Genomic DNA, 26,891 nt, shown 5'->3' on the forward strand with positions numbered 1-26,891 from the left:
AATTGTGGGTAATGTGCTTGCCATGAAAAGACGAGGATCTGAGTCTGATCCCCAGCACCCACACAAAAACCCAAATGCAGCAGTGTGTAACTGTAGGCTCAGTAAGCATGAGCTGAGGGAGCTGAAGGTAAGAGATCCTATCTCAATGTTCGTGAGTGTGAGACACACTGACAAAATAGAGTTGAGCCATAGAGTTGAGCACTATAGTGAACTCTGGTATGATTCCAGCACTTGGGAAGCTAAGGCAAGAAGATAAGGAGGTCAAAGACTGCCTAGATTACATAACAAGATAAAGTTTACAAAATAAATAAGTAATAATTAAGCAATTAAAATCAACCTAAAAAGACACACATGGCTAGGCAGAAATATTCTTTTTTTTTTAACATTTTATTTATTTATTATATATTATGATTACACTGTCACTATCTTCAGACACACCAGAAGAGGGCATCAGACTCATTTCAGATGGTTGTGAGCCACCATGTGGTTGCTGGGATTTGAACTCAGGACCTTGGGAAGAGCAGTCGGTGCTCTTAACCACTGAGCCATCTCTCCAGCCCAGGCAGAAATATTCTTAGGCAGTCAAAGAAGAGACCAAGGAGCTGACTGGTTGGAAAGTTGACCTGAAGCCAAAGGTTGGGAACTTGGGGCTTGGAATTTATAATCTTTGGTCCTGTTTATATTTTTCTCTCTGTATATTACATCTAAAATTCCAGCAACAGCTTCAATTCACATTTAAAAATCAAACAGCACGGGGTTGGGGATTTAGCTCAGTGGTAGAGCGCTTGCCTAGGAAGCGCAAGGCCCTGGGTTCGGTCCCCAGCTCCAAAAAAAAGAACCAAAAAAAAAAAAAAAATCAAACAGCAGCAGAGCTGAAAAGTTGACCTTTCTGAGGTAGAAACAAACCAGAGAGCTAGTACTGGCCAGTGCCAATGACAAAAGCCAGTGTGGCCAGGGGGTGGGAACTCTGGTTCCCCCAGCACCAGTCTGAACTACCTTCCTATTGCCTCCAGAATTGGTATAACAAATGAGGACATCATTTCAGCACTGGGGAGGCTGAGGCAAGGGTAATATGAGTTGGAAAAAAGGGCTAAGCATGTAGCTCAGTGGTTTTTATCTAGCACATGAATCCCTGAATTCAACACTCAGACTTGCAAAATGAAATGCAAAACAAAACAGAAAAAGAAAAAAAGAAAGAAAAAAACCTACTTTGTTCTTTTTCAGATAGGATGTTTAGATTATTCACATACACTGCCCAGGAATAGAGAGCCAGGAATCTAAACCTGAGCCCCTATCGCTTATCTTAAAACTCAATGCTGGTACTCTAAAGGTTGCAACACCCCAACTTCAGCAATCTATACATGATAGATTCCTGGGACTAGATGCCACTGGATGGCCAATAAATACCCTTTGGCTTTACAGAGTTCAAGTTCACCTGTGCAGAGCAGACAAGCCATGTACTAGCTCAGATTCATGAATACTCCAAACACTGGCCCCTAAGCAAGAATGAGCAATGTCAGAGATGGCAGGGGATGGGGCCTGCTTTGAATCAGATTCTAATTGTTCCCAAGAGAGCTCAAGAGGACCCATGAGGAACAACTTCAGGATAAGGGCAGGTCCAAGCCTAGGGATTAGGCTAGCAAGATCAGAGACAACCTGAGAATAGTTCTTCATACACACAGACTTTAGGCCAAGTGCTATGTTCAAGAATCATGTACAGCCCTCCATTTTTCCACTGAATCCTAAGCTTCACAGAAAGTGACATAAGGACAAAGAGGAGAAACTGCAGGCTCCAAGTCCCGGAGCCACATGTAGGGATCTGGCTGCAGAACTCTCCAAGCCCTTCTCTGACTCTGGGCAAGAGCCCAGCTCATAGCAGACATAGGTCAGGTGTGGTTACCTGGCCAAGGGGCAGAAGAGAATCGCACCTGAGGAAAGGTGTCAAGAGGTAGCTGACTTGGGATGCTCTGAGCTTCAGGACACAGTCCTACTTAAAGAGAATGCATGGGGTGTTGTTTCCTATGACAATCCTGTAAAGAGTAGGAGACTAGAGTCCCTCTCCTTAATATAACATTAGGCCCAGAGTCAAGAAAGGCTCTGGTGACATGCAACGCCACCTGCCTGCTGCCAGCTACCCTCCTGCGACCTCTGACTCATCAGAACTAAGAATAAAGCCCATAAACACTCACTAAGACACAGCCAGACTTTGAACCAAGGAGAGCCAGGAAGTGGTAGAAACGTCGCCGTCCTGGCCCAGCAAGCACCTAAATCCTCACGCCAGATGTGCAAGCCAAGCACTCAAAGGCAAGAGGCACCCTCCTGTCTCTTTGTTAAGTCAGACCCTTGATTATCACTAAACTCTCTGGCACCACCTGGGAACTGGGATGTCAAACATGTACCAACCACAGGAGTGTGTCTGGGGACAGAGCAGGGACAGGGAACAGGCATTCATCTATTGCCTGAGCATCATTCCTAAAGGTAAGGAGCCAGCACTGAGCCATGGGAATGATGGTCTGTTATTTGGAGTTTTTTGGGGGTTTTTTTGTTTTTTTTTTTTTTGTTTTGTTTTGTTTTTTTTTTTTTTTTTTGGTGCTAGGTATCAAACTCAGGACCTCACAGTGACTAGGCATGCCCTCCATCAATGAGTCAAAACCCTGTCCTGTCCCTCAACATATGATTTAAAACATTGCTTTTCAAACTAGGGGCCAAGTGACATCTGACATTGCTTGAAAAGACTTCTGGTTGTCAAAATGAGGTATCGAGGGGTTGGGGATTTAGCTCAGTGGTAGAGCGCTTGCCTAGCGAGCACAAGGCCCTGGGTTCGGTCCCCAGCTCTGAAAAAACTAACAAAAAAAAAAAAAAAATGAGGTATCGAAGGATTGTATCACGCATTTTATGGGTAGAAGTTATTTGAGTAAATCCAATACACAGAGCAGGCCAGCAAGCAAACCCAAGTGTCACCAACACTGACTGAGGAACCCTACCTGATCATAAATCCATCCCTAACTGTCCTTAAAAGTCCACATTTTTCAAAAATACCCTTATTAGGCACCCAAGCTTCAACTCCTCAAATGCAAAGAGAAGCTCTGAAATCCTGGCTCCTCTTAAGGAATGATGGGAAATATAGTCACTGTCACCACCAAGAAAACAACCCAAATTCCCTTGCCTGATGTGTAGATCAAGCACCTGGTAAATCAAGAAAAGAGCCCTAGGCAAGGACAGGCTGCAGTCTCCTCAGAACTCCTATAATAGGAGCTGGCAAGACGAACATGACTCAAACTGGCCCTTGCTTCAGCATGAGCCCAGGCATACAACTCCAACTTCCATACCCACCTCCTGTTCTGCCTTCCCATATTTGCTGGCCTCTTGCTTAATGAATGAATAGCCCCACCAGGCATAAAGAATAGGTCGACAATCACAGTAATCTAGGAGGTTTTGGCAGAAAGATACTAAGTTCAAAGACAACCTGAACTACAAAGCAGACGTTACCTCAGTTCCAGTAGTGTGCCAGGTACATTGGGAAGGGAGGCAACAGAGCAGCCCTAAGATACCTGGATCCTATTCCACTCTAGCAGCTAAGCTACATCCTCAGCCCCATTTGTCTGTGTGTTTGCTTTTGCTTTTGTTTTTACTTTCTACGTTTGTCAGAAACCAAGACAGGGACACAATACCTGTCTAGAATTCCAAAGCTTCCCATCAACACCAATGTTTGTCTACATCTTGTTCCCATGGAGACCCATAAGGCAGCAACAAGACTTAGATGAACTCTCCAGAGACAGCACTCAGTCTTTCTAGATGCTTGCTATAGAACTTGAGACTACTTCACAATTATCTTTTTCCCTTCTTTACCCCCACCTCTCTCACTTCTTGGGGTGAGGGGAATGGGTGGTGGTCCTGGGGATTGAACCTAGGACCTCATGTATGCTAGACAAGTGCTCTATACTGAGCTACATCTCAGCCTTTGTTTGTCTGGGTTTGATCCCAGGACCGTGTACATGATAGGGAAGCTCTCTAAGGCTGGACCTAGTTCTGATATTTCCATTTGTCACCTGGCCCACAGAAGACCATGCACACCTGAGCACAAAGAGCACCCCTTCCCTGCACTGCAGTGGGGTAGGCAAAGGGGTGCTTGCTCACTGGACTGACCAGACCCACAATAGGGTAGTGGCTAGCCTTTTCTACTCCAACTATGATGAAAAACTCCTTGAAAACTGTTTCTTTTATTTTTGTTTTTTCTCCTGTGTATGGGTGGGTCCTGGGGGGTGGGGGAGATACATATACTACAATGTGTATGTATAAGGCAGGAGACAATAGGAGTCAGTTCTGTCCTTCCACTACATGGGTCGGAGATTAAACCCAGGTTGTTAGGTTAGAGGCAAGCACCGTTATCCTCTAAGCCATCTCAACCACCTATACCTGCTTCATAAGCTAAAGAAAATGTGGGAAATATGACCCTCAGCCTCACCAAACTTTGCTTAGTTCCTAAGCTTCACACTGACAAAAGGGAAAACCAAGATACACAGATGACTCTGAGACAGACACCTAGAGAAAAGTAAACCAAGACATGCTAGCAGGCATCTGGACCACATAACACATACCACCTCCCTGAGGCCACAGGAAAGAGATATGTAGATATAACAACTGACAGGAACTCAGAGACCCCAAGGAGCTGATTGTCTCATTGTTACTTCCTCTTGAGAGGTCAGAACAAGCTTCAGAAAGGAAGACACTAAGGCCTGCCTAAGTGGTGATGGGAAAATGACAATCCAAAAGGTGCCTATGAAGGGCCTGACTTCAGGGACAGCTCAAATGTAAGAAAAGGCTCAAGGGGCTGGGGATTTAGCTCAGTGGTAGAGCGCTTACCTAGGAAGCGCAAGGCCCTGGGTTCGGTCCCCAGCTCCAAGAAAAAAAAAAAAAAAAAAAAAAAACCAAAAAAAAAAAAAAAAAAAAGAAAAGGCTCCTTCCTGTTAGGAAAAGCTACAACTGTCTGGACCATGCTGCTCTGGGAATGGCCCTATCTAGATAGGAATTTGTGTCTTACCCTTCTGGGCAAAGCAGCTACAAAGCACAAAGTGGAAAATCCACTTTACCCTCAGATTCTTCAGGCACTTATCTCAAAGCACCTATAACAGCCTAGAACCAAATTCTGTGGAATCCCCTGGTCATTCTAGTAAACCAAGCACAAGGCCCTGGGCCTGATATTCTGTTAGGAAAAGTGAAATGAGTTATAGGAACTCCAACTTTTAATTTGCTGAACTTGGCAATACACACCTGCTATCCCAACATAGGAGCAATTAAGGCAGGGGGATATCAAGTTTGAGACCAGCCTCGGCTGTATATCGAGATTCTGTCTCAAAACAAAAACAAAACCCTGGACATAGTCACAAGCATAGTCACAGCCTGTGCTTGTCACCAGCAACCCAGGACGAACCCTCAACATCACACGATAGCAATGCAAGCTAGAACTAGACCCCGATGCTGCAAGGACTATGGCCTCCTGCACCCCTAGAAAACAGCCACGTGAAGGGTGGAGAAAGTTCACGCGTGAGGATTTTAGGGTGGTGACCTGATGAACAAACTTAAGACTTGTCTATTATCTCAATGTGAGCTCCCTGCACCCACTGTCACAAAATATCTTCATGTCTACCTCCTTTCCCAACTCCCAGTAAGTTTCCTCATTTCTGTCCTGTGTTGTGGACTGCCCTGGTGCTGTCTGTATTTTGCTGCTAATTCTGCTTCCTCAAGAGGGGCTGCCCCGATGAGCTGCCCCGATGAGCTGATCATGTAATCAGATGACTCCACATGAACCTTCTCCCCATTTTAACTGGTCAAATAAAGGCTGAACCTGTATTGGGCAGTTGAAGGGAAAGGTGAGGCTGGAAGCTTTAGAGGAGGAAGGGGATACAAGAAGATGAAGGAAGATGAGGAAAAAGGAAGATGAAGCAGAAGCATGTGGCCTGGAGAAGCTATAAGTAGCAAGGGATCTCATAGCTAGGGATAGAGTAGTATATCGGCCCAATCTAGGCATGCAGCTCATAAATATTAAAACGGAGCTATGTGTTCTTTGCACGGGCTTATTGGAATTGGAGATTTACTGCAACAGCCCTGCTCAGTTTCAGTGCACAATTAGCAGTGCCATGATATTGACACTTTATCAGAGGGAAAGCCTGTGATAAAGGCTTGGGACAAGCTCACCAGGAAGCTTCTCATGTTTAAGACAAGAGTGCTCACATTTCTGCCAGTGGCCATCATAATATGCCCTTAAGTGACCCAGATGTGGTGGTTAATCAAATGGTTTGATCCCACCACAAGCCTTCGAGGTAAGTGCTGTTTTCATTGTCCACTGCAGAAACTTAGGCACAGATTACAAACGCCTGACTGATGCACACCAAGGAGAGTGATCCCAGCAAATTCAGTGGCTTGTGAAAACCTATCACTCTCCATCATGGTTCCAGATCAAGATACCAAGCAATCCGCACTGAGCATGATGATGCCATCTATCATCCTAACTACTGTGAAAGCAAGAGGATCACAAGTTTCAAGTCTTCTGCAGGCTACAAATTGAGTTCATGCCTAAGTTTGGTAATGTAGTGAGACCCTGTCCTAAAAGAACAGAAAAGGGGCTGGGGATGTAACTCAGTGGTGTTAGAGTGCTTGCCCCAACACCTCACAAAAGAAGGAAGGAAAAGAAAAAAATGAGAAAGAAATAATAAAGCCACTGCCTCTCAGTCAATAGAATTCTACACGCCCTGCCTCTGCACTGCTGCTCGCTGACACTCAATTACCTTTAATGGAAAGGCTGAGTGTGATTGGCAAGGTACCTGCCTGGCCAGATCAAGGACTTGCCAGCAGCTGCACTCTGTCTCCAATGCCAGCTGTCTTCTTGTCTCTACCAGCCACATGCCTAGGCCAGCTTGTTTATGCCAAACCCAGACCAAGAGACAGCAACAAGCTCTCCCTGTCACCCAGCCACCAGCCACTCACAGCACGTGGCTCCTACCAGGCCCCAGGAAAGAAGTGTTCTCCAAAGCTGCTGTTGCTATCCCTGCCAACATGGGTACTAGGGTAAGGCTCACCTGTTAACATGAGCTCACTGTCACAAAATGTCTTCATGTTTCCATTCTTTCCCATATCCCTGTAAGTTTCCTTGTTTCTGTCCTGCTCAGTTTCACTGCACAACTAGCAGTGTCATGATACTAACACCTATATCTTACTTTTTGGTGTGTATGTAGTATGTGTGTGCGCATGCGTGTGTGTGTGTGTGTGTGTGTGTGTGTGTGTGTGTGTGTGTGTGTATGCACATGCAGGTGCATAAGCACACATGTATATGGAGGCCAGAGGTTGATATTTAGAGTCTTTCTTAGTCACTATCTTACTCCTTGAATCTATAATTGAACCTACAACTTTCCAATTTGTTTATCAAGCTACATTGCCCTGGGGATCTCTTTCTTGACTTCTATGCTTTGTTCTTAACCCTATCTCAGGACTGACACTGCTGCAGTTCCAAGACCCTGCAAATCAAGCAGACTACTAGCATGACATTGTCGACAAAGCACAGATGCAAAGTCAAGTGACTGTCCAATCCTCTGGTTCCCAGAAGCAGAGACACTGAGCCCAGCCATGGGTCTCCTCACTGTGAACTCCTAATGTCTGAGGCTATCCTGATGTGTGATTCCCTCTACACATCAGTAGCAGCCTTATCCCCTCACCCTGTCTTGGGACCATCAAAAGAGTTACTCCAACTACCATGTGTCCCCTGGGTTAAGACAACAGCACAGCACTGAGAATACTGAGCAGTCTGGCTAGTTTCAGAGTTTTTCCCGTTTTTTTACAGTACAGATATATACTCAGTACTCCACATCCACAGGCCCTGCATCCTCAGATTCAACTAACTTCACACTGAAAATAAAGGCCAGTGAGATGTCTCAGCAGTTAACAGTGTCTGCCATCAAGCCTAATGACCAGAGTTGGATTCCCAGAACCCACATAATAGGATAAAATTGATTTCCTCAAGTTGCCCACTCATCTCTACATATAAACATACACACACACAAAATGTTTTTTAAAAGTTTAATATTGTATCTGATAATAAAATTGCATTGTGCTGAACTATTTTCTTGTCATTATTCCTTAAACAATAAAGAACAGGATTCACATTTCATTCAGTGCTACAAGTCCTCTACCGTCAACTTAAAAGTATATGGGAGAATGTACGTGGGTTTTATGCAAATACCAAATCATTTCACATGTGGAAACTGAGCATTCAGGGATTTGAGAATTTGAGGGCATTCAGAAGTAATACACTGTGGATCCTAGTGGGCAACTTAATTCCCTTTAACATTGTTGTGTAAACTCATAAATATGACAAGCCTGAGCTTCACAGATATTTCAAAGTTTTAAAACACTGGTGTGGGGGTGTGTGTGGGTGTGTGTGTGTGTGTGTGTGCGCACGCACACACCTGCTCATGAGAGCCTACACATCCCATGGCACACATGTGAAGATCAAGACACCTTTGCAGAAGTTGGTTCTCTCCTTGCACTTTGTAGGTCCCCAGAACTGAACTCAGGTTGTCAGGTTTAGCAGTTAAGTGCCCTCACCCATTAAGTCATCTTGCCAGCCCTCACAGATATTTTAACTAACTGGAAACTTCCTTTGGGATTAATTTTTTAATTAAATTAGATTGTTAACAACAATCTAAAAGAAATAAGTAGATATGTCTGTGGCAGACACCGCTGGATGCTTATTCAACAACCACCCCTAGCTAGCTCCCACAGAGCACATAACCACATGCTAGTTTCCCCTCCTGTGCAGCCAGAAATGGTCATGTAAATACAGTTCCAGCCAAGAAAGCAGAAACTGAAGTCTGCACTGCAGGCAAAAGGGCCTTTTTGGGTAGGACCTGTGCTTTCACAAATAAAAGGAAATACAGGAGACTGGAGGTAGTTCTTCCTTCAGACCTACAGGTATTTGTTAGAGCTACAGCAACCATTTCGGAGCCTGGAAGAAAAGAAAATGAAAACGGCCAGGATAACAATGCCAGCCAACAATAAGAGGTTGGGATTCCTGATATGTAAAAATAAAAAGAGAATACCTTCATGCATAAATAAGTTCCCTAGTTAGGTTTTCTGCTTCCTAAAACCAAATGCAATTCTAAAAGATAGAAAGCAAGATACAGGACCTGGGAGATGATTCAGTGGGATCTAAGTAAGAGTTTGGATACCCAGGACTCATAAAAAGCCAGGCAGGTCTGGTAGCCCCTCCTATAATCCCAGAGCTTAAAAGAAATCCACAGGGCAAGTTGGCTAGCTAAACAAACAAATTGGAAAGACCATACCACGAAAAATAAGATAGTGACTAAGACTCTCAATATAAGCTCTAGCCTCTATATGCATGTACATATGCACCTGCACACACACACACACACACACACACACACACACACACACACACATACTGAATACACACAAGAAGAAAGTAAGATATAGGTGTCTATAACATGGCACTGCTGTGAAACTGAGCAGGGTAAAAACAAGGAAACTTACAGGGGCATGGAAAAGGAAAGGAGCCCTCACCCTGAAATCAGGTGGACAGGCAAGAATTTAAATGCAGTTAACAACACCTGCTGCGGGGATCACCAACAAAGCACCAAGAAGATAACATTCCCTTCTTAGAGTCATAGTTAACACTAACATAGCAACCAATCAGGCAGGCTTACACCCTGAATGCAGGTGACTTTGGCAATGCCCCTTTCTTCTCCCAGACATCATCTGGGAATCTCAAATGAGATTGTCATTTTTGCTTATAGTAAGAATAACTCATCTTCCTGCATCTGTGATCAAGACTTTTATCTTAACAACTGTCACCCTGTGAGGTCACAGTAATCTCATCTAGGTCCCTTAGAAGCTCTTTGAAAATAATAATGCCCTATAATTATTGAAAAGACAATGGAATGTTCCTTTCAAAGAAGCACTAAGTTACCAGCCTGAAATCTAATAAACCTTTGAGAGCATGGTGGAAACTATGGATTGGACAAGGACATGAGATCTGGAGTAGGGATGAGGAGCCCCATAGGGCACCTGGAAAATCCAAAGTCCAGCCCACCCCCAACAGTCCTGCACACAGAGGCTTTCTTTTTTTTTTTTTTTTAAGATTTATTTATTTATTATATATGAGTACACTGCAGGTGTCTTCAGACACACCAGAAGAGGGCACCAGATCCCATTACAGATGGTTGTGAGCCACCATGTGGTTGCTGGGATTTGAACTCAGAACCTCTGGAAGAGCAGTCAGTGCTCTTAACTGCTGAGCCATCTCTCCAGCCCACACAGAGGCTTTCAAACAAGCCCTGGTAGGCTGGAGTGGGGAGTGCCAAGGGGTCATTTGTAGCAAAATATTTAATTGCGGTCACGTTTACATTCATCTGCAAGTAAATATCTGTTACTTAAGAAAAATGGGTTGTATCCAAGATAGATTATCAGTGAAATCACAGAATAAAGAATATGAAGGGGGGTTGGGGTACTTTTTTATACGATTTCAGATCCCCAAATTTGGGAGACAGAGGATTTCTGTGAGGTAGAGGTCAACTATAGCTGCATAGTGAGACCCTGTCTTAAAACAAAAACTATTTCAGAGTCTAACTGGTGGCCAACTTACACTTCAGAGGCTGAGCCAGGAGGATCAGAAAAAAACAATGCATTCAGCTTTTATGTAGAGGGGTCTAAAAGCTATGCACACCAAGGAACCAGTAAGATTGTGTCTAAAAGAATGGAAAGTATCTTTACTTTTCCTTTTTCTGTTTTTGTTTTGTTTGTTGAGACAGAGTCTCATACAACCCAGGCTGGCCTTAACTCACTATGTAGCTGAGGATGGCCCTGAACTCCTGATCCTCTTCACAAGCTGGGATCACAGGCATGCACCTGCTTCTTTATCCTTTCTCTAAACATGTTTTTAAGTATGTGAGAGTATGTGTTCGCGCCCACAGAGGTCTGAGCCTGGATCAAGTGAAGCTGGTGTTACAGGCAATCTTGAGCTGCCCAATGCATACCCTGGGACTGAACTCAGGTCCTCCACAAGAGGCAGCACATGCTCTTAACCTCTGATTCATCTCGCCAGCCTCTGTACTTCCATTTTATATAAACTGTCCTCCTCACATACCAAAGAAAAGACTGTGTGAAGGAACACTGTCTCCTCCTCCTCCTCTAGAAGCCAGGGGTGTGGGACCCTAAGATGTCACACGTGCTAACAAGTACACTAACACTAAGCTCAGCCTCAATTTACCTTTTTTCTAAGACTATGTTACCCAGGCTGTCCCTGAATTTCCTTTGTAGCCCAACCTGCCCTTGAGCTCTCTATCCTCCTGCCTATATGGCCCAGATTACAGGCCTGTGTCCCTTTAAATAACTCAGTCGCTGTGGTGTTGGGAGAGTTTTAAAACTTGAACTACATGAATTCACCCACCACAGCATCCGTGGCCAGCTCCAGTCTGCACTGGATTTAGGTAGAGAGGTTTGTTTACACATGAGCTTCAAAGGGAGCTGCAGACACAAGTTTGGTGTCAGAACTAAATGAAAAAAGAAAAGAAAAAGAAAAAGACATGACTGCTTCTCCTCCATATGGAGAAGAGAAGTTTGTTATAGATATGTGGAGACATAGCCAGAGGCAGACATATGTAGGGAGTCCAGAGTGGACATGACCCTGGACTGAGTGGGCGATGGGGAGGGGAGGGAAGAAGAGAACTGAGAACAGAATCAAGTACAGCAGCCAGGAGGCCAAAGGTACAAAGACAGGAGCAGGTAACCAGAATGTCTGGACTACATAGGGAAGAGCCTCTAAGGGAAGGACAGCCCAGAATCTGAGATAGAGAGTTCAGGGTAGGGGTGAGGTATGCCAGCCAAACCCCTGTAACAAGGAGGGACTGGGGGATACTGGGAAAACCTGGAGGCCTAGTTAGTCCATTTTGATATGTTAAATAGGCACATCAGCCTTTGTCTGGGGCTTGAAATTTAACAGTGACACCCCCTGCTCACTTTGCCCCAGGCTTCATGCCTGCCTCCCCTACAGCCAAGCACCCCAGTTACCCTAGACAGAGTACCCTGAAATGTCTCAGAGAGATGGGTTGGGAGTCTACCTAGAGCCAGGAAAGACATAGCTGGGTTCTGGCCTGATTCTGCCACAGCTTGAATGAGCCCAAGATGATTACCACACCAAAAAAAAAAAAAAAACAAAAACAAAAACCCTATACTGTCTCTACTGCCCCTTACTGTTCATCCACCGTATCACCACAGAATGGAGTCTGCCTAGAATACCTACTGTGTACAGTGCACTGCACTGAGTAGCCTTGTTAGTGCCCCTTTCTTTCCCTACAAGATGCACAACATGGACCTGAGATCCCTCATCAGCCTACACCTCAAATCCCAGTGCTGGCCAGGTGGAAAGAGATAAATCCTTGAGATCCTCCCAGAAGCTAGTATAGGTGAATCTATGAGCTGTATGTTCAGTGATAGACCCTGTCTCAAAAAGTAAGGTAGAGAACAGTAAAGAAAGACACCAAACATCGACCTCTGGCTTCCACATGTATGCATACACACAGGCATGCAGATCTGAGAACATAGAAAAATATGTAGCATGACCCAATTTACATATAAGGAAACAGAAGCCCCTATAAATCCATCAAGTAGCCCACTCCATGTGCTGGGAAGTAACAAGTTTTCAAGTCCATCTGCTTTTACACCTGGCATTGATTCCAGCCACATATCTCCAGATTTCTTTGGAACACACCTTCCCTCCAGATAAACCCTCAAGGATTAACCTCAAGGGAGCCTTTTCTCCATTCCTTCCTCCTACCAAGAATACTGCCATCTAGAGGCAGGTCAGCTCTCTCCTCAGCTGGGAGCATGAAGTATCCCACCAGAGTTCATGAATCACACGTGAGACCAAGAAAATAGGAAAACCTGGTTAAGTTACAGCTGCAGGAACCAATGTACTGATACGGAACACATCCTACGTTAAGAAACCAATGAAGCCTTATGAAAGCTCTGAAATATATGCAGACCTAATTACAACTCCAAAGTCACCTTCCCAGACCTGGTGAATCCAACCTTCATGTAAGCTACTAGTCTCCAGCCTTCTCTTACAGAGGGACCAGATAGGAGAGACCCTGTCACTGTCATGCCTCTTTTCATCCATTTTGTTTTGTCTGTGCTGCCTCATAGATGCTAGACAAATGTTCTACTACTTAGCTAAGTTACCAGTTCTCATCTATATGTTGGGTTTTGTTTAAGGGAGAGGTATGTGTTGCCTTTGTCTTTGTTTTGTGTGTTGTATTTTGAGATAAAGCCTCAAATACCCCAGGCTGGTCTGGAACTCACTATGTAGCAGAGGACAACCTTGAACTTCTGATCCTCCTATCTCCACCTCCAGAATGCTAGGATTGCACCACCATACCCAATGTATAGAATTGGTGCTGGTGACGAAATCAAGGGCTTTGTGACTGTTAAACAAGCAATCTCCCATCTAGGCTACATCCCCAGCCCTTCATCTACTTTTAAGAACTGGCTCTTAAGAACACTAATCAGAATGGAGTATAGCTCAGTGGTACAGAACTTTACCCAACATGAATGAGTGAATGAGGCCTTTAGGTAGATAGCCCGCAACATACATACACACACACACACACACACACACACACACACACACACCCCACACACACCACTCTCACGACAGGACAACAACAACAACGACAGCTACCATGCTAGAACTGTGAACTAGTCAACGCTTTTCTGAAAAACAAAGCAAAGGGTGGGGTGTAACCTTTTTGAATGTTCTGAGCTATTCCTTCTACTTCAGGGATTGCTTCCAAGGAAAGAAGCCAACAGGCCCTATGTTCATAGCATCAGTACGACAATGTTTGCTATTAAGGAAAAAAAAAAAGAGGAACAAAGGAGGGAAAAAAAAATACTATTTTGACTTCAGTGTCAAACCACAGCCAATAATGACATGAGTTATAGTTCACAGGTACAAGGAAGTGTGGTGGAGTGCTAAAGGTTGTTGTTATAAGGCTATGTGAAGGTGGGAATTTCTTATAACAGCAAATATCATAAAATGGAATCTAACTGACCACCATGATCACTCAAAACCCAAGAGAAGACTAAGCCTTAAGGATTAATATGCAAACAAATATGAAATGGCCCAGGAAAGAAGTTTTACAATGCTCAGGAGAAATAGAGGGCCAAGGTCTCCAGCACACTGTATACCCCAACAAATTAACAGGAAAAAGACCATCAAAATACATAAGGACATACATACAGTCTTACTTTCACTAATTTCCAGAAAGGGTCTTATTAAGTTGCCAGGGCTGACTCAGAAGTCACTCTGTAACTGAAGCAGATCTTGTACTTGTGAGCCTCCCACCTCAGCTTCCCAGATCTCTAGGAGATACTGACTTAGATTTGAACAAATGAGTTGTTGTTGGTTTTGTTTTTGTTGTTTATCACAGTCTCATGTCTCAGTGATTGGCCTCTACCTCATAAGCTGTCTCAACCTGAGATCATAGGTATGCACTATCACACCCAGCTAGAAATGAGAATTTTCATGCATTTACATTCAGAAAAGACTAGCTATATACTTCTTGAAAAATAATCAGCCTTTATATTGCAGGTTAAAAATAATGTAATTTTGACTCATGCACAAGGATACATATTAGATAAAAGGGAACTCTAGGCAAACAATGGTCTATATCACAGTTCTGTAACCTGGAATATTATATATCTTGTGGAAAAGATTAGTAAGATTCTATGTATCTATGTGGGTGGCAAAAGCATCAGCAGAATAAAGATTATAATCTATGCAGGCTTAAGTATGTTATTTCTTTCATAAGCAGGTGGAAGGACATGGCTACAGGCTGATCCAAAAGAACAGCATCTACGTTAACACATCTGTGTGGTTTGTTTGACTACAGAGCATGTGTGATTTTTATAATCAGAAAACTTTGTGCTGCAACTAGAAACTTTATGGGGGAGGGGGAGGTCATAGGACAGGATGTAAGTAAAGGCTTACATATTACCTAACTGCTAATTCAAAGCACTTCTTAAATAACATGGTAAAAAAAAAAAAAAAAAAAAAAAAAAAGCTCAGTATTTAAACACAACTTTGAAAAATTGGAAGGGACCCAGGGACCCAACCGCCCTCATTTGGTCTCCTGATCTCAACTCCCTGGTATGCAAGCTTTAACTTCTCTGAGCAAAATCCTCTCACATCCAGAAAAGCAGCTCCAACAGGCTTCCTGCTTGCTCAAGACTCATACGCCTTGAATGCAGTAGGTATTTAGTAAGTATTAGTGGGTCATTTGTGGGAGTGTAACTGTTATTGACCTAGCAATTAACTAGCAAATATCAAAAGGTAAATATTTCTTAAGCAGGCAACTTCTGGTGAGGAAACTTACTCTGCTGACTCATATGCATCTATTTGGTCACAGAACATGATCAGGAATGTACACACACACACACACACACACACAAACACACACACACACACACACACACACACACACACACACACACACATCCCAGCTCCATACCCTCCCCACTGCTGATTAACCAGCTGAATAACTGATAATGACCCTGACAGTCACCAAGAGGAAACAAAGTGAGACATTGGCTTCTTAGCTTTTCCACAGAAAAAAGGAAGCCTCAAAAAGAAATGTAACTTACCTTGTTCTTTCTAATTCTACAAACTACCCAGAAGGATATTGCCTCTTACAGTTAAGTGAAGGATACAAGATACAGAATATTTACAGTATGAAAAATATAGGGAGGAAATGTGCACACGTAAATACAAACAGTGCACATGTGTACTCGAACTTGCTCACTCTCTCTCTCATCATCGTCATCATCGTCATCGTCGTCGTCTTCGTCGTCAATGCTCACTTCAGAGGGGAATGGACAGGGAAGAACACTGAAACCTGACTTTTCTCTTCATATTCTTGATTATTCACCGTTGCTTTTTTAAAGCAACAGCACTGTCCAGACTTAATAGACCTTGAACAAGTCTGAAATTCCCTCACAGGGTTATAAAAAGGGAGCGGGGGGGGGGGGGCACTAAGGGGTACAGCTCAGTGGTGTCCTGTGCTGGGGCTATAGCTCAGTTTGTACAAAGCCCTGGGTTTGACCCCCAACAACAGAAGTAGTAGAGCATACCTATAATACCAGCACTTGGGAGGTGAAGTCAGTTCAAGGTTATCCTTGGCTACATAGGGAGTTTGAGAGCAGCCTAGACTAAAGGCTGTTTCAAAAAAGAAAGGGGAAAAGCTGCAGTTAAATTTTTAAAGCTGTTTTCTAAAAGCCAGTAGAACATCCACCTAGCCAAAAAGGAAAAACCTATATTGATCATTAGCTGTTTGCAGACTCAAAGGAAAGTGGCAATCCCAGCTCGGGCTCACTCGGAGAGGTTCTGAGCCACAGATGAGACAGGGGTAAGAATGGGAGACAGTGTACAAGCTTAATTTAAACACAAGGAGGTCTGGGGCTAAGATACAGCTCAGAGAGCATTTGTGTTCCATCCCCCGCACAGCAACCCCATTTGCCCCAACATAGATCAAAGGCTCTGACTGCTCTAGACAAGTGCTTGCTCTCTCCCTGGCCTGGGATTTCCAGGCCCTTTCTGTTAGGCATCATACGCCTGTGAAAAACTTGAAGCAGGACTTTAATGAGATTTCTACTGGCCTGTAATTCCTCTGAGCTAAAATTCAGTGATACAGAGCTGGGAATGGAACTGAGGTGGCAGAGTGAAGCCAATTTCCATCCCCAACTCTGAAGAAATTGAGACACTGATGCTCCCAGCACTCAGAATGTAGAAGCAGGAGATGAGAGGTTCAAGAGCATCCGCTGCTACATGTAAAGTTCAAAGCTAGTTTGGGCTGCATGCCACTCTATCTCAAAAAAATACATAAGGACTGGATATGGCTCAGCAGTTAAAAACCCAGGCTGCTCAATTTCAAGAACCACATAGCAGCTCACAACCATCTGTAACTATAGTTCCAGAGGATCCCTCTCTTGGGCTCTGTAGGCACCAGAGAAGCATTGGATGCACACTCATACACATAAAACAAAAATTTTTAAGTATGTGCATGTGCTTGCAGTGCATGTACATTCTATTCTATGCTACTCCTGACTATATCATGCTCCTCAGGACCTCTGCATGGGTTTTCCCTCTTTGTAGTACATAGCCAGTTCAACAACCAAGATAGTCACTTCTTGTTAAACCCTAGTTCCTCCTGGTTTAAGTCTTTGCGTGGTTTACAGTGATCTGGAATCGTTTGGGGCATCCCTGGCACAAACCCCATGAGTTCATGGACCTGGCCTATCTCGTTCAAGACTACATTCCCAGTATCCAGAAAAAGCTAAAACATCTACTAGATACTCAATAATTTAAAAAAAAAAAAAAAAATGGGGGAGAGCTGGGGGATGTTCACTGTGGAGAAACAAGGGGACAAATCCAGGATCTTAAAAGACACACCCTTGGGCTGGAGAGATGGCTCAGTGGTTAAGAGCACTGACTGCTCTTCCAGAGGTCCTGAGTTCAATTCCCAGCAACCACATGATGGCTCACAACCATCTGTAATGAGATCTGATGCCCTCTTCTGGCATGCAAATACACACAAATACACACACACACACACACACACACACACACACACACACACACACACACACGGTGGGGTAGACCAACAAAGACATGCAGAAAGAGAATTAAAAGTAGGCATCGAAGAATGTATGTTTAATCTTACATTACATTGTGCCCAAAAATTAATTAAAAAAAATGCCAGGAGGCAGTGGAACATACTTTTAATCCCAGCACTTGGGAGGCAGAAGCAAGTAGATCTCTGAGTTCAAGGCCAGCCTGGTGGGCAGTGTCCCACGACAGCCAGGGCTGCACAGAAAAATCCTATCTCAAAAAACCCAAAACGTAACTAATTAGTTACTTAATCACAGTATTCTGGAGCCAGAGCAAGGCAATCTCTGTATGTTTGAAGCCAGCCTGGTCTATATAAGTTCCAGGCCTACCAGAGCTATATAGGAAGACCCTGCTTTGACGATGATGGTGACGATGATGATGATGATGATGGTGGTGGTGGTAATGTTGATGAACCTTTTTTTTTTTTAAAAAAAATCTATAGGTCAGCCTTGGTGGAACACATCTTCTAATCCCAGTACTTGGGAGGCTGAAGCAAGAGAATCAAGAGCTTGAAGCAAGCCTGGACTACATAATTAGGATCCAGGCCAGCCTTGTCCCAAACAAAGCAAAATAACCTGAGTAAGGTGAGCTCCAATTCAGTTATCTTTAGGTTAGGCTATGAAGCAATAGAACGCAATTCAAATACTAACAAACAGACTCACGAGGTCTCCACTCAGGAAGGGAGTCAACCAGGTGTGAGAAAGTACAGCAAAGACAATGATACTTGGCCTTGCAAAAGAGCAACAACAAGGAGGAGTGGATCCACAAGGCCTGTTTTCCAGGAGAGGCTTCAGAGGCCCAGGGCTATTCAATATTATAAGGGAAGCCAGAAATCCAGGTGTTTCTGCAAAAATCCTCCAGAAAGTAATAGCGGAGATGATAGTAGTTCACATAATTAAAATAAAGCTAAAAACCACAGCTGGTGAGGGTGCACACCAGCCCTTGGGAGGAGCACAAGCAAAAGAATCTGGAGTTCAGGGCTGCCTTCAGCTGTACAGCAAGTTTGATGCCAGCCTGACTATGAGACCCTATCCAACGAAACAGAGCTGGTGAGACAATTCAACAGGTGAAGTCACTTTGCATGGTAAGAAGAGAAAACCAACTCCTGAAACTTGTCCTCCTACCTCCACATACATCATGGCACTGATGTGCCCACCCACTTCCAAATCAATAAATACGTGCACTGAAAAAATAAAAGATTGAAGATTAATAAATAAAGCCAAGGCAAGCTAGAGACAGGCTGGTAAACACACTCACACGCAGCAAAGTCTACTGGTACTGGTCTAAGCAGCTAATGTAGGAGGATAGTTAAGTTCTAGGCTAGCCCGAGCTACAAAGCAGGATCGTCTCAATAAACAAAAACACAAAACAACAAAAAGCCAGACAAGGTGCCTTATACCTTGAATCTCAGTACTTGGGAGGTAGAGGCAGGCAGCCTATGAATTCAAGGCTAGCCTGGTCTACACATCAAGTTTCAGAACATCCAGGGCTATACAGGAAGCTGTCTCTAAGTAAATAGACTTTATTTAGTTTTATTTATTTGCTGAACTGTTGGTTGAGCCTACTGGATGCAAAGCAGTGGACCCAAGGAAAAACAGATGAACATGACCTTAGTGGACTATTACAAAAAAAAATACAAGTAGCTGAACACAGACTAGCATTTTATCCTGAATGTCTCAGAGAGAGACTTCTGAGCTGCTTGAAAGCTATACTAGGGTGTTAGGTCATTTATTCATTGAGTAATTACTGACTCTGTCTTAGATACTAGGATTAGAGTCACAAACACACACACAAATAAAGAAGCACGTAAACTGTTTGATGTATGAGAAAAATTAAGAGCAATGAGGTAGGAGAAGAAAACTGGGCACACAAGAAGTGGCAGGGGTCAGGAAAACGATGCCTGGAGAGCCCAGTAACTGCAATGACTAGGACGAGAGAGAGCAGGGTCAGATGCTCCTGGGCTGAGGAGCCACTGAAGGTGCTGAGCAGAGCAAGGTGAGGGTCTGCGGTGTCTCTTAGCAGGATTCCTCTGGGCTGGAACTGGAGTTACTTACGGAGAAGAGAAGCGCTTGCTTTGCTGTTACCAGGCCCAAGATCCTTTCCCCAGACTACAAAAGAATAAAACCAAAAGCATGCTGCCTGCCTGCCTGCCCAACTGACACTAGACTGCAGGGGTCAGAGAGAGGACAGAGAGAGAAGAGTAGCAGGAAGCTGAGTGGGGAGGTACAGGCCTGTTTGTTATTGTAGCTACTGGGGAGGCTGAGGCAGGAGGATCACAAGCTCAGGGGTCACCTAGGCGACAGAAATGAAGGACAGTCTGGGCAGTTTAGTGAGACTCTTGTCTCAAAACAAAAAGTTAAAAGAGGGCTCGAAGGGGTTGGGGATTTAGCTCAGTGGTAGAGCACTTGCCTAGCAAGCGCAAGGCCCTGGGTTCGGTCCCCAGCTCTGAAAAAAAAGAAAAAAGGGGAAAAAAAAGAGAGGAAAAAAGAAAAGAGGGCTAGAGGTGCAGGTAGCTCAGTATGTTAAAACCCTAGGTTCTGTCCCCAGCTCTGCAAAACTAAATACAAGTGTTCAAGTGCAAAAACAAGGTCATAAACAGCACCTTGGGATCCAGGAGGCATCCCTGACAAGTTTTGATACATTTTGCAAGAACAGGCAGACAAAGAGAATAAAAGGGATTAAGAATCAAGGACAAGCTCTGGAAGCTGTGACAGTCTTCAATCCCTGCACTCAGAAGACAGAGGCAGGCCTATGCATTAGAGGCCAGTCTGACCTACAGAGTGAGTTCCAAAACAGACAGCCAGGAAAACCCTGTTTTGAGAAAGAGAAGGAAGGAGGAAAAAGATGGCAAGAAAGAGAAGGAAGAAGGAGAGGAGAAGAGAGAGAAGAGAATCATCATCATCATCATCATAAGATAAGAGCATAAGAGCATAAGAGCATAAGAGCATAAGAGCAGAGAGATGACTCAACAGTTAAGAGCACTGGCTGCTCTTTCAGAGGACCCAGGTTCAATACCCAGCATCTACATGGCAGCTCACAAGTTTCTGCGACCCCAGTTCCAGGGGATCTTACACACACACACACACACACACACACAGAGAGAGAGAGAGAGAGAGAGAGAGAGAGAGAGAGAGAGAGAGAGAGAGAGAGAGAGAGAGAGAGAGAGAGATACATGCAGGCAAAACACCAATGCACATAAAATAAAAATAAATTATTTTTTAAAAAAAATCAAGGACACCACAGGATTTGTTCACAAGACAAAAGACCATCTTCCTAAAAGTGCCTCAGCTCCTCCCAGGATACAGTAAGAGGAATGTCCCTAAATCCCCACAGGAGTTCTCTGCAAGTCCTCCAAGTCAAGTTGGCAAGTCACTCACCACCAGGCTCCCAAAGTAAAACCCCTTCGAGAGTAAAAGAAGTCCAATGGGCTCCAGGAAAGGAGACCCCCAGACCCTGGTTCAGCCACAACAGGAGCCACAGCTTTCTCCTGCAAGGCCACAGAGCAGAAACTAGTTTCTCCATCCAGCCCTACCTCAAGGTCCCCAAGCCATTTTTACCTGATTATCTTGGCACCTCACTCTACCATTCTGAGCTGCACACAGATGCTATATCCATCTGGTAAGGGGAAGAAAATAGAGACCTGACTGACTATAGCAATCAATCCACAGGCTTAGGAGGTCAGAGGAAGACAGGTGTGATGGAAGGCAGTGGAAGGCGTTTGAAAAGCAACAAAGTCCTTGGAAGAGGTAAAGGATAGAAGGAGAGAGGGAGAGAAAACCAGGCAGGCTTTCCAAGGCCTGGCTATCCCAGGAGCACCAGCCAACAAGATCCATTTGCCACACTGGTTGGGTACAATGTTCTGGAAGTTGGAAAGCTAGAAGGTGCCACAAACCAAATCAGGCCCGGCAACCAACTCACTCCAGAGTCTGCACTGCCAATCTGCTGCTAAATTTTGTGATGTTCTCAACAGATGCAACAAAAATCAACTATGGAGTCCCACACAACTACAAGCCCTTACATCTACTGAGTACCATGTACCAAGCAGCACTGCTCCCAGTGTTTGCCACGAACTCATTATTACTCAGTACTCAAACTACTACCATTTGCTAGGCTATTCTACATGAGGAAACTGAGGTACAGAGTAGAAGAGTTAACACATTTTAGCTGCAGAGCCAGCTTCTGAACACAGGGCACACAGGGACTTTCTCTGAGCAGTCACCTATACATCTGACTGAGTTTTCCACTATTTCTACACTAGTGATGAAACTGGTACTTTTCCTATCCTTTCTTTATTTCTGTTTTTGTTTATGGAGGCCAGGGAACTGAACATGAGGCCTCACACGAGCTAGGCAAGAATTGTACCACAGAGCTACATATCCAGTCCTTCATAAGTTCACCCAGGTTGGCCTTGAACTTATGGGCCTCCTGCCTCTGCTTCTTCAGTAGCCAGGATGACAGGCCTGCTCCAGGCTTCAGACATACTTTCTAATTTTCTAATTTACTGTGTGTGACAGTATGCGTACATGGACACAAGTGTAAAAGCACACATGTATAGAACAGAGGAGCATGCCAGGTGTCTTCCTCTATCGTTCCTCATATTTCCTTGAGTCAGGGTTTCTCACTGAGCCTGAAACTTGCTCTTTTGGTAAGCTAGCTGACCAGTCTTTCTCCACCCCCTCAATGCTGCAGTTATGGACAAAGCCAGGGCTGGCTGTTTACATGGCTACTGAGATTCAAACTTAGGTTCCCCTGCTTATACGTCAAGTACTCTTGCCCACTGAGCCATCTCCTCACACTTTTTTCTTAAAGTAACTTACAAAGAAAGGTCCAGGACCCTTTTCCCAACCTTTTTCAAAGATCAGCCACAAAACCAGACTACCTCCTACAAGCTCTGCACTCCCACTGAATACAGCAAACCATTGCCAGCTCTTAGCTCCAACTTTCCACTTAGATAACACTGTTTCTCTTTTCTCATCCCAGACCTTTGCCTAAATGAAGGTTCTAAGTTCTCAGCAGCAGACCCTAGCCCAGGAGCAAGACTCGGAGAATGTCCCTAATGGGTAGAATCTTGACTTTTCTAAGCATAATGTTGGTCCTAAAAAGATCTAAGTATCAGGTAGTAAAAAGACAGTAGCCCACACCCACCAAGGAGAGGAAGAGGGAAAAACCCAGAAAATGGCCAGGAAGTAAAAATACAAAGTGCATCAATCTCTTTTGACTCCTTATAAGCTCTGCTTCATTGATTCTGTGGGCTGTGCTCTCCTGTTCTCACACCAGGCTTCTACAATCCATCCTCCCCATCGTCTGCGGTTCCTCAGGTTCCACCTAATATCTGGCTATAGCCCTCTGCATCTGTTCCAGGAAACAGAGGAGCAGTGGATCTGGGGAAGAGCGGATGTGGAGGGAGGAACTAGGAGGGGAGGAGGAAGGAAAAACTGCAGTTGGGATAAAATATATGAGAGAAGAAAAATACAAAGCACAATGTGAGCTAGACCACACATACTGACAAACCCAAAAGACTAGGATGCTTACCCTATACCCCTGTTCTACATATAAACTGAGCACAGTAAGCAATGAAACACTCAAGATGATAAAGGTTTGTTTTCTTTTTTTAAAGATTTATTCATTTATTATATATAAGTACACTGTAGCTGTCTTCAGACACACCAGAAGAGGACATCAGATCCCATTACAGATGGTTGTGAGCCACCATGTGGTTGCTGGGATTTGAACTCAGAACTCTGGAAGAGCAGTCGGTGCTCTTAACCACTGAGCCATCTCTCCAGCCCTCAAGATGACAAAGTTTAGAATGGGGGTGAGGGAAGGGGGATATGGATATGCTGGTGTAACACTTAGCCTTGGAAGACAGGAGCCACCTACTTTAGTTTATTGTCCTTTGAAACACAGTCTCACTCTAGCACGGCTGCCCCAAAACTCAATTCTCCTGCCTCAGCTTCCACAGTGCTGTGATTACAGATATATGCACACCAGGCCAAGCAACCCATTCTGTATTATGTTTGGATTCTCTAGCTAAACAGAAGTTCTTGCTTGCCTGGTTCCAGGACTCCTGAAAGGGGGTATCCAGCAAGCCTAGACCAGTGAGAGGAGGGGCCCAAGGAAGTCTACAAGATGAAACTTGTAAGATGGGAACCTTACACCACTACAGCCAAACACAATTCATCCATCTTCATTTTCTGTAGCAAAAAAATCCCAAGAAGGCAAGAACACAAAGCCAGGTTTCTTGGGTAGGCTTCTTAGCATATTAGAAGGTAGAGAATGCCCCTCAACACTTCTTAGTCATCACTGCCCAACAATAAAATACATCCTGATATGGGCTGGCAAGAGGTTTGACAATAAGCTTGATGACCTGAGTTCAACCCTCAGAACCCACATTGTAGAAGGAGAGTTCCACAAGAGTCTGACTTCCACATGTGCCATGGTATGCATGCACTCATACATACACATTTGTGTATGTGTGTGTATGATGTATATGCAAAAATATACAAACTGGTAGAGACTCTAATGTTTACTTTCCCTCCACCACAAGAGAAGAAAATAATTCAGGAAATACACCAGCATCCCTTGTTAGAGTGAGCCAGATCCCACTGAGTTCTTGCAAAATAATTTTGTTGTCGCCACACCTGGCACAAGGGTAGAGGACACACAGGTGTTCCTTTGTCGCAAATAGGCACCAATCTCTTGCAGACTCCTGAATGCAAATCACAAGCTCTGTTTGCAGCTCTGGAGAAACCACCAGCCTCTTGGCTTTAAAATGAGTCATATATCCGAGTTTCTCGACCAAAACTGGCACCCTCTTAATCCAAAAGTCTCCCAGTGGGCCTTCAGAGGTCACCATTCCTAATGCAGCCTATCAGGGAGGTACCACAAAACAGAACAAATACTTGTGGGCGCTAATCATCAGCTACTAAGAAACAGGGATGGTTTTTCCTGTTTCTCAAACAAAAAGAAAAGTCATTGTGTCCAGGGTTTCCATTGTGCTCACTATCGTATTCAGGATAGTTCGATACAGGAGTGTTCTGGAACAACAGGCAAATCGCATTACGGGAACACAAAATACACAAGCACTGGGGATTAGAGCAGTCAGCCAGGGAACTCAGCCTACCTGGAGAGGGCCTTAAGTCCCCGGGACATCCCCGGAGCGGCAAGGCCTCACTGACTCAGAAAGTAGAAGGCACTCTCTTGGTTACCAGAGTCCCAGGCATTTTCCACTGCGCCCTAAACCTATAAAATGGGACAGAAAGACCCTCCTACCCTCTCTTGGCTTTTCCTTGTTGTTTCCTTAAACTTCCCTGATAGCATTTAAGCAGAAAGGAAAGAGGATGAGAGAGGGGAAAAAATGAAACCAGAGTAACCGGGAGGTAAAACAAACGGTGGGGAACCCCAATACAAGCGGTGGGAAGTCCCTTTCTAGAGTCTGGGCTTCTGCACGGTGCTCAGTGATGGGTGTGTGCGCGGTAAACGGGGATCCTACCCCCATAGCAGGCGTAAAACCCCCAATTTGCTATTTGCTGCCTCCAGATCTGGCCTCCCCTCCCGATGACAGAACCCCAATGCATAGAGGCACCTCCCCGCACACACCCAGCTTTTCCGGAACCGGGTCCCCGGAGTCTGAGAGCGGCGGCTGCGCCGGGGCCCAGGTGGCGAATCCCCGCGTCTGCGGAGCGGGGCTCGGGGTAGGGAGCAGCTGGGTCCGCGCGTCCCAGCGTCCCCCGCGTCCCCTGGGTCCCCGCCGCCCGGTGCCTTGGCCCACCACCTTACCCAGAGCGGATCGGAGCCATCAGAGCTGCAGAAGCTGCTCAGCGCCATGAGGGCGGCCGGCGGAGCTAGGAGGCGCAGCGCCGCGCAGTTGGCTCGCGTCACCGGGATGCAGCCCCGCCCCGCCCCGGCGCGCCCCGCCCCGCCCCGCGCGTGGGAGCCAGCTCCGCCACTAGTTGCCCCGGCCTGGGCCTGCAGGCCGCGTCTGCAGCTCCCACCCACCGCCGGTCCCTAACTAAGACACCGCCGCGAGAACTCTGCGCTAGGCCCTTCCAACCCGGGCTTCCGGGTGATCCTAACCGTACAGCTGTTCCCCTGCTGCGGGAGAACGCTCGGTGCTTGCGTGATTTTAGGACTTTTTCCTTCAGTTGCAGCTGGCGGGGTAGGGATATGAGCTCCCAAAAAAAGGAAAGGGAACAAATGAGGAAACTGAGACCCTCAACGAATAGAAGTGAAGTTCGTTTGAATCAGGAGTCCTGCGATTCCATCCTAAATACTGAGATCTCCATCCTAAATACTGAGATCTTCATCCTAAACACCAGTTTGCCACCCCTCCTCCATGGTCTGCAAAGCACCCTGGGGATTTCTCCCTTTCTGAGCATAGCCAGGAAATAACTCGTTTCCTTATTACTTGGTTTGGGGAATTTGGGAACGGGGTTTCATATAATAAGTAAGTCTAACCTCTAAAGCATGATGTAGTAGAGGATGACCTTGAACTTGTGAGACCCCTGCCTCCCATTTTTTTTTTTAAACAGATTGGGGTTTCTCTGTGCAGCCCCTGGCTTTCCTGAAACTTGATTTGAAAATCAATCTGGCCTTGAACTCAGATATGTACCTGCCTCTGTCTCCCAAGTGCTGGGATTAAAGGTGTGCACCACCATGCCTCCAGTTCTTGTTACCCCAGCCAACAGGGGTGCTGACAACAGAACCCAGAGCTTCCTCCATGCACAGGAACCACTACCAATTGAGCTATGTAAGCCCCTCAAAAATATTTTAATTTAAAAAATAATAAAGTAAATGAGTAAGATAAACAATTTTTTAAAGTCAAGCACAAGCCAGGTCCCCCTCAGTATGAGTAAGGGTTTGGTGGTGGTGGTGGTGGTGTTAGTGAAAGGAAAAAGTTTAAAATTGCCTCCTAGACAAAAGGTGAAGCCAAAAGCGGGCCCTGGAACTGGCTGGCTGTTCCAGAAACTAGCTGATCACAGAAAGAGTAATTCACCCACTCTGTTCCAGAAACTAGCTGACCATAATAGCAGCTGACCATAGTAGCAGGAACTGGTTAACCATAAAGTTAGATTAAAATCTTAAAGAACAATCATGAGAAACAGGAGGTTCTTCCTTGTGAATCGGTATGGTTTTTCCTTTAAATACCCTTTCTCCCAAC

The 26,891-nt window shown here is 44.9% G+C and overlaps 1 protein-coding gene across 28 annotated transcripts in view; it reads right to left on the reverse strand.

Annotated features, from left to right (window-relative positions):
• Nucleotides 1-25,597, reverse strand: part of Abcc1 (ATP binding cassette subfamily C member 1) — a 126,153-nt gene extending 100,556 nt beyond the window's left edge. For 27 of the 28 annotated variants that reach the window (XM_087569739.1, XM_087569738.1, XM_087569737.1 and 24 more), the window contains exon 1: nt 25,511-25,589. In XM_087569739.1, the coding sequence (XP_087425865.1) occupies nt 25,511-25,558 (48 nt within the window). In that variant the 5' untranslated portion in view covers nt 25,559-25,589. Of the gene's footprint in view, nt 1-25,510 lie in introns of all 28 variants that reach the window. The other variant, NM_022281.3, reaches the window with a different exon arrangement.
• Nucleotides 25,598-26,891: the final 1,294 nt, after the last annotated feature.

Source organism: Rattus norvegicus, chromosome 10 (genome assembly GCF_021556685.1).
Source record: "Rattus norvegicus strain SHRSP/BbbUtx chromosome 10, alternate assembly SHRSP_T2T, whole genome shotgun sequence".
Taxonomy (NCBI): Eukaryota; Metazoa; Chordata; class Mammalia; order Rodentia; family Muridae; genus Rattus; species Rattus norvegicus.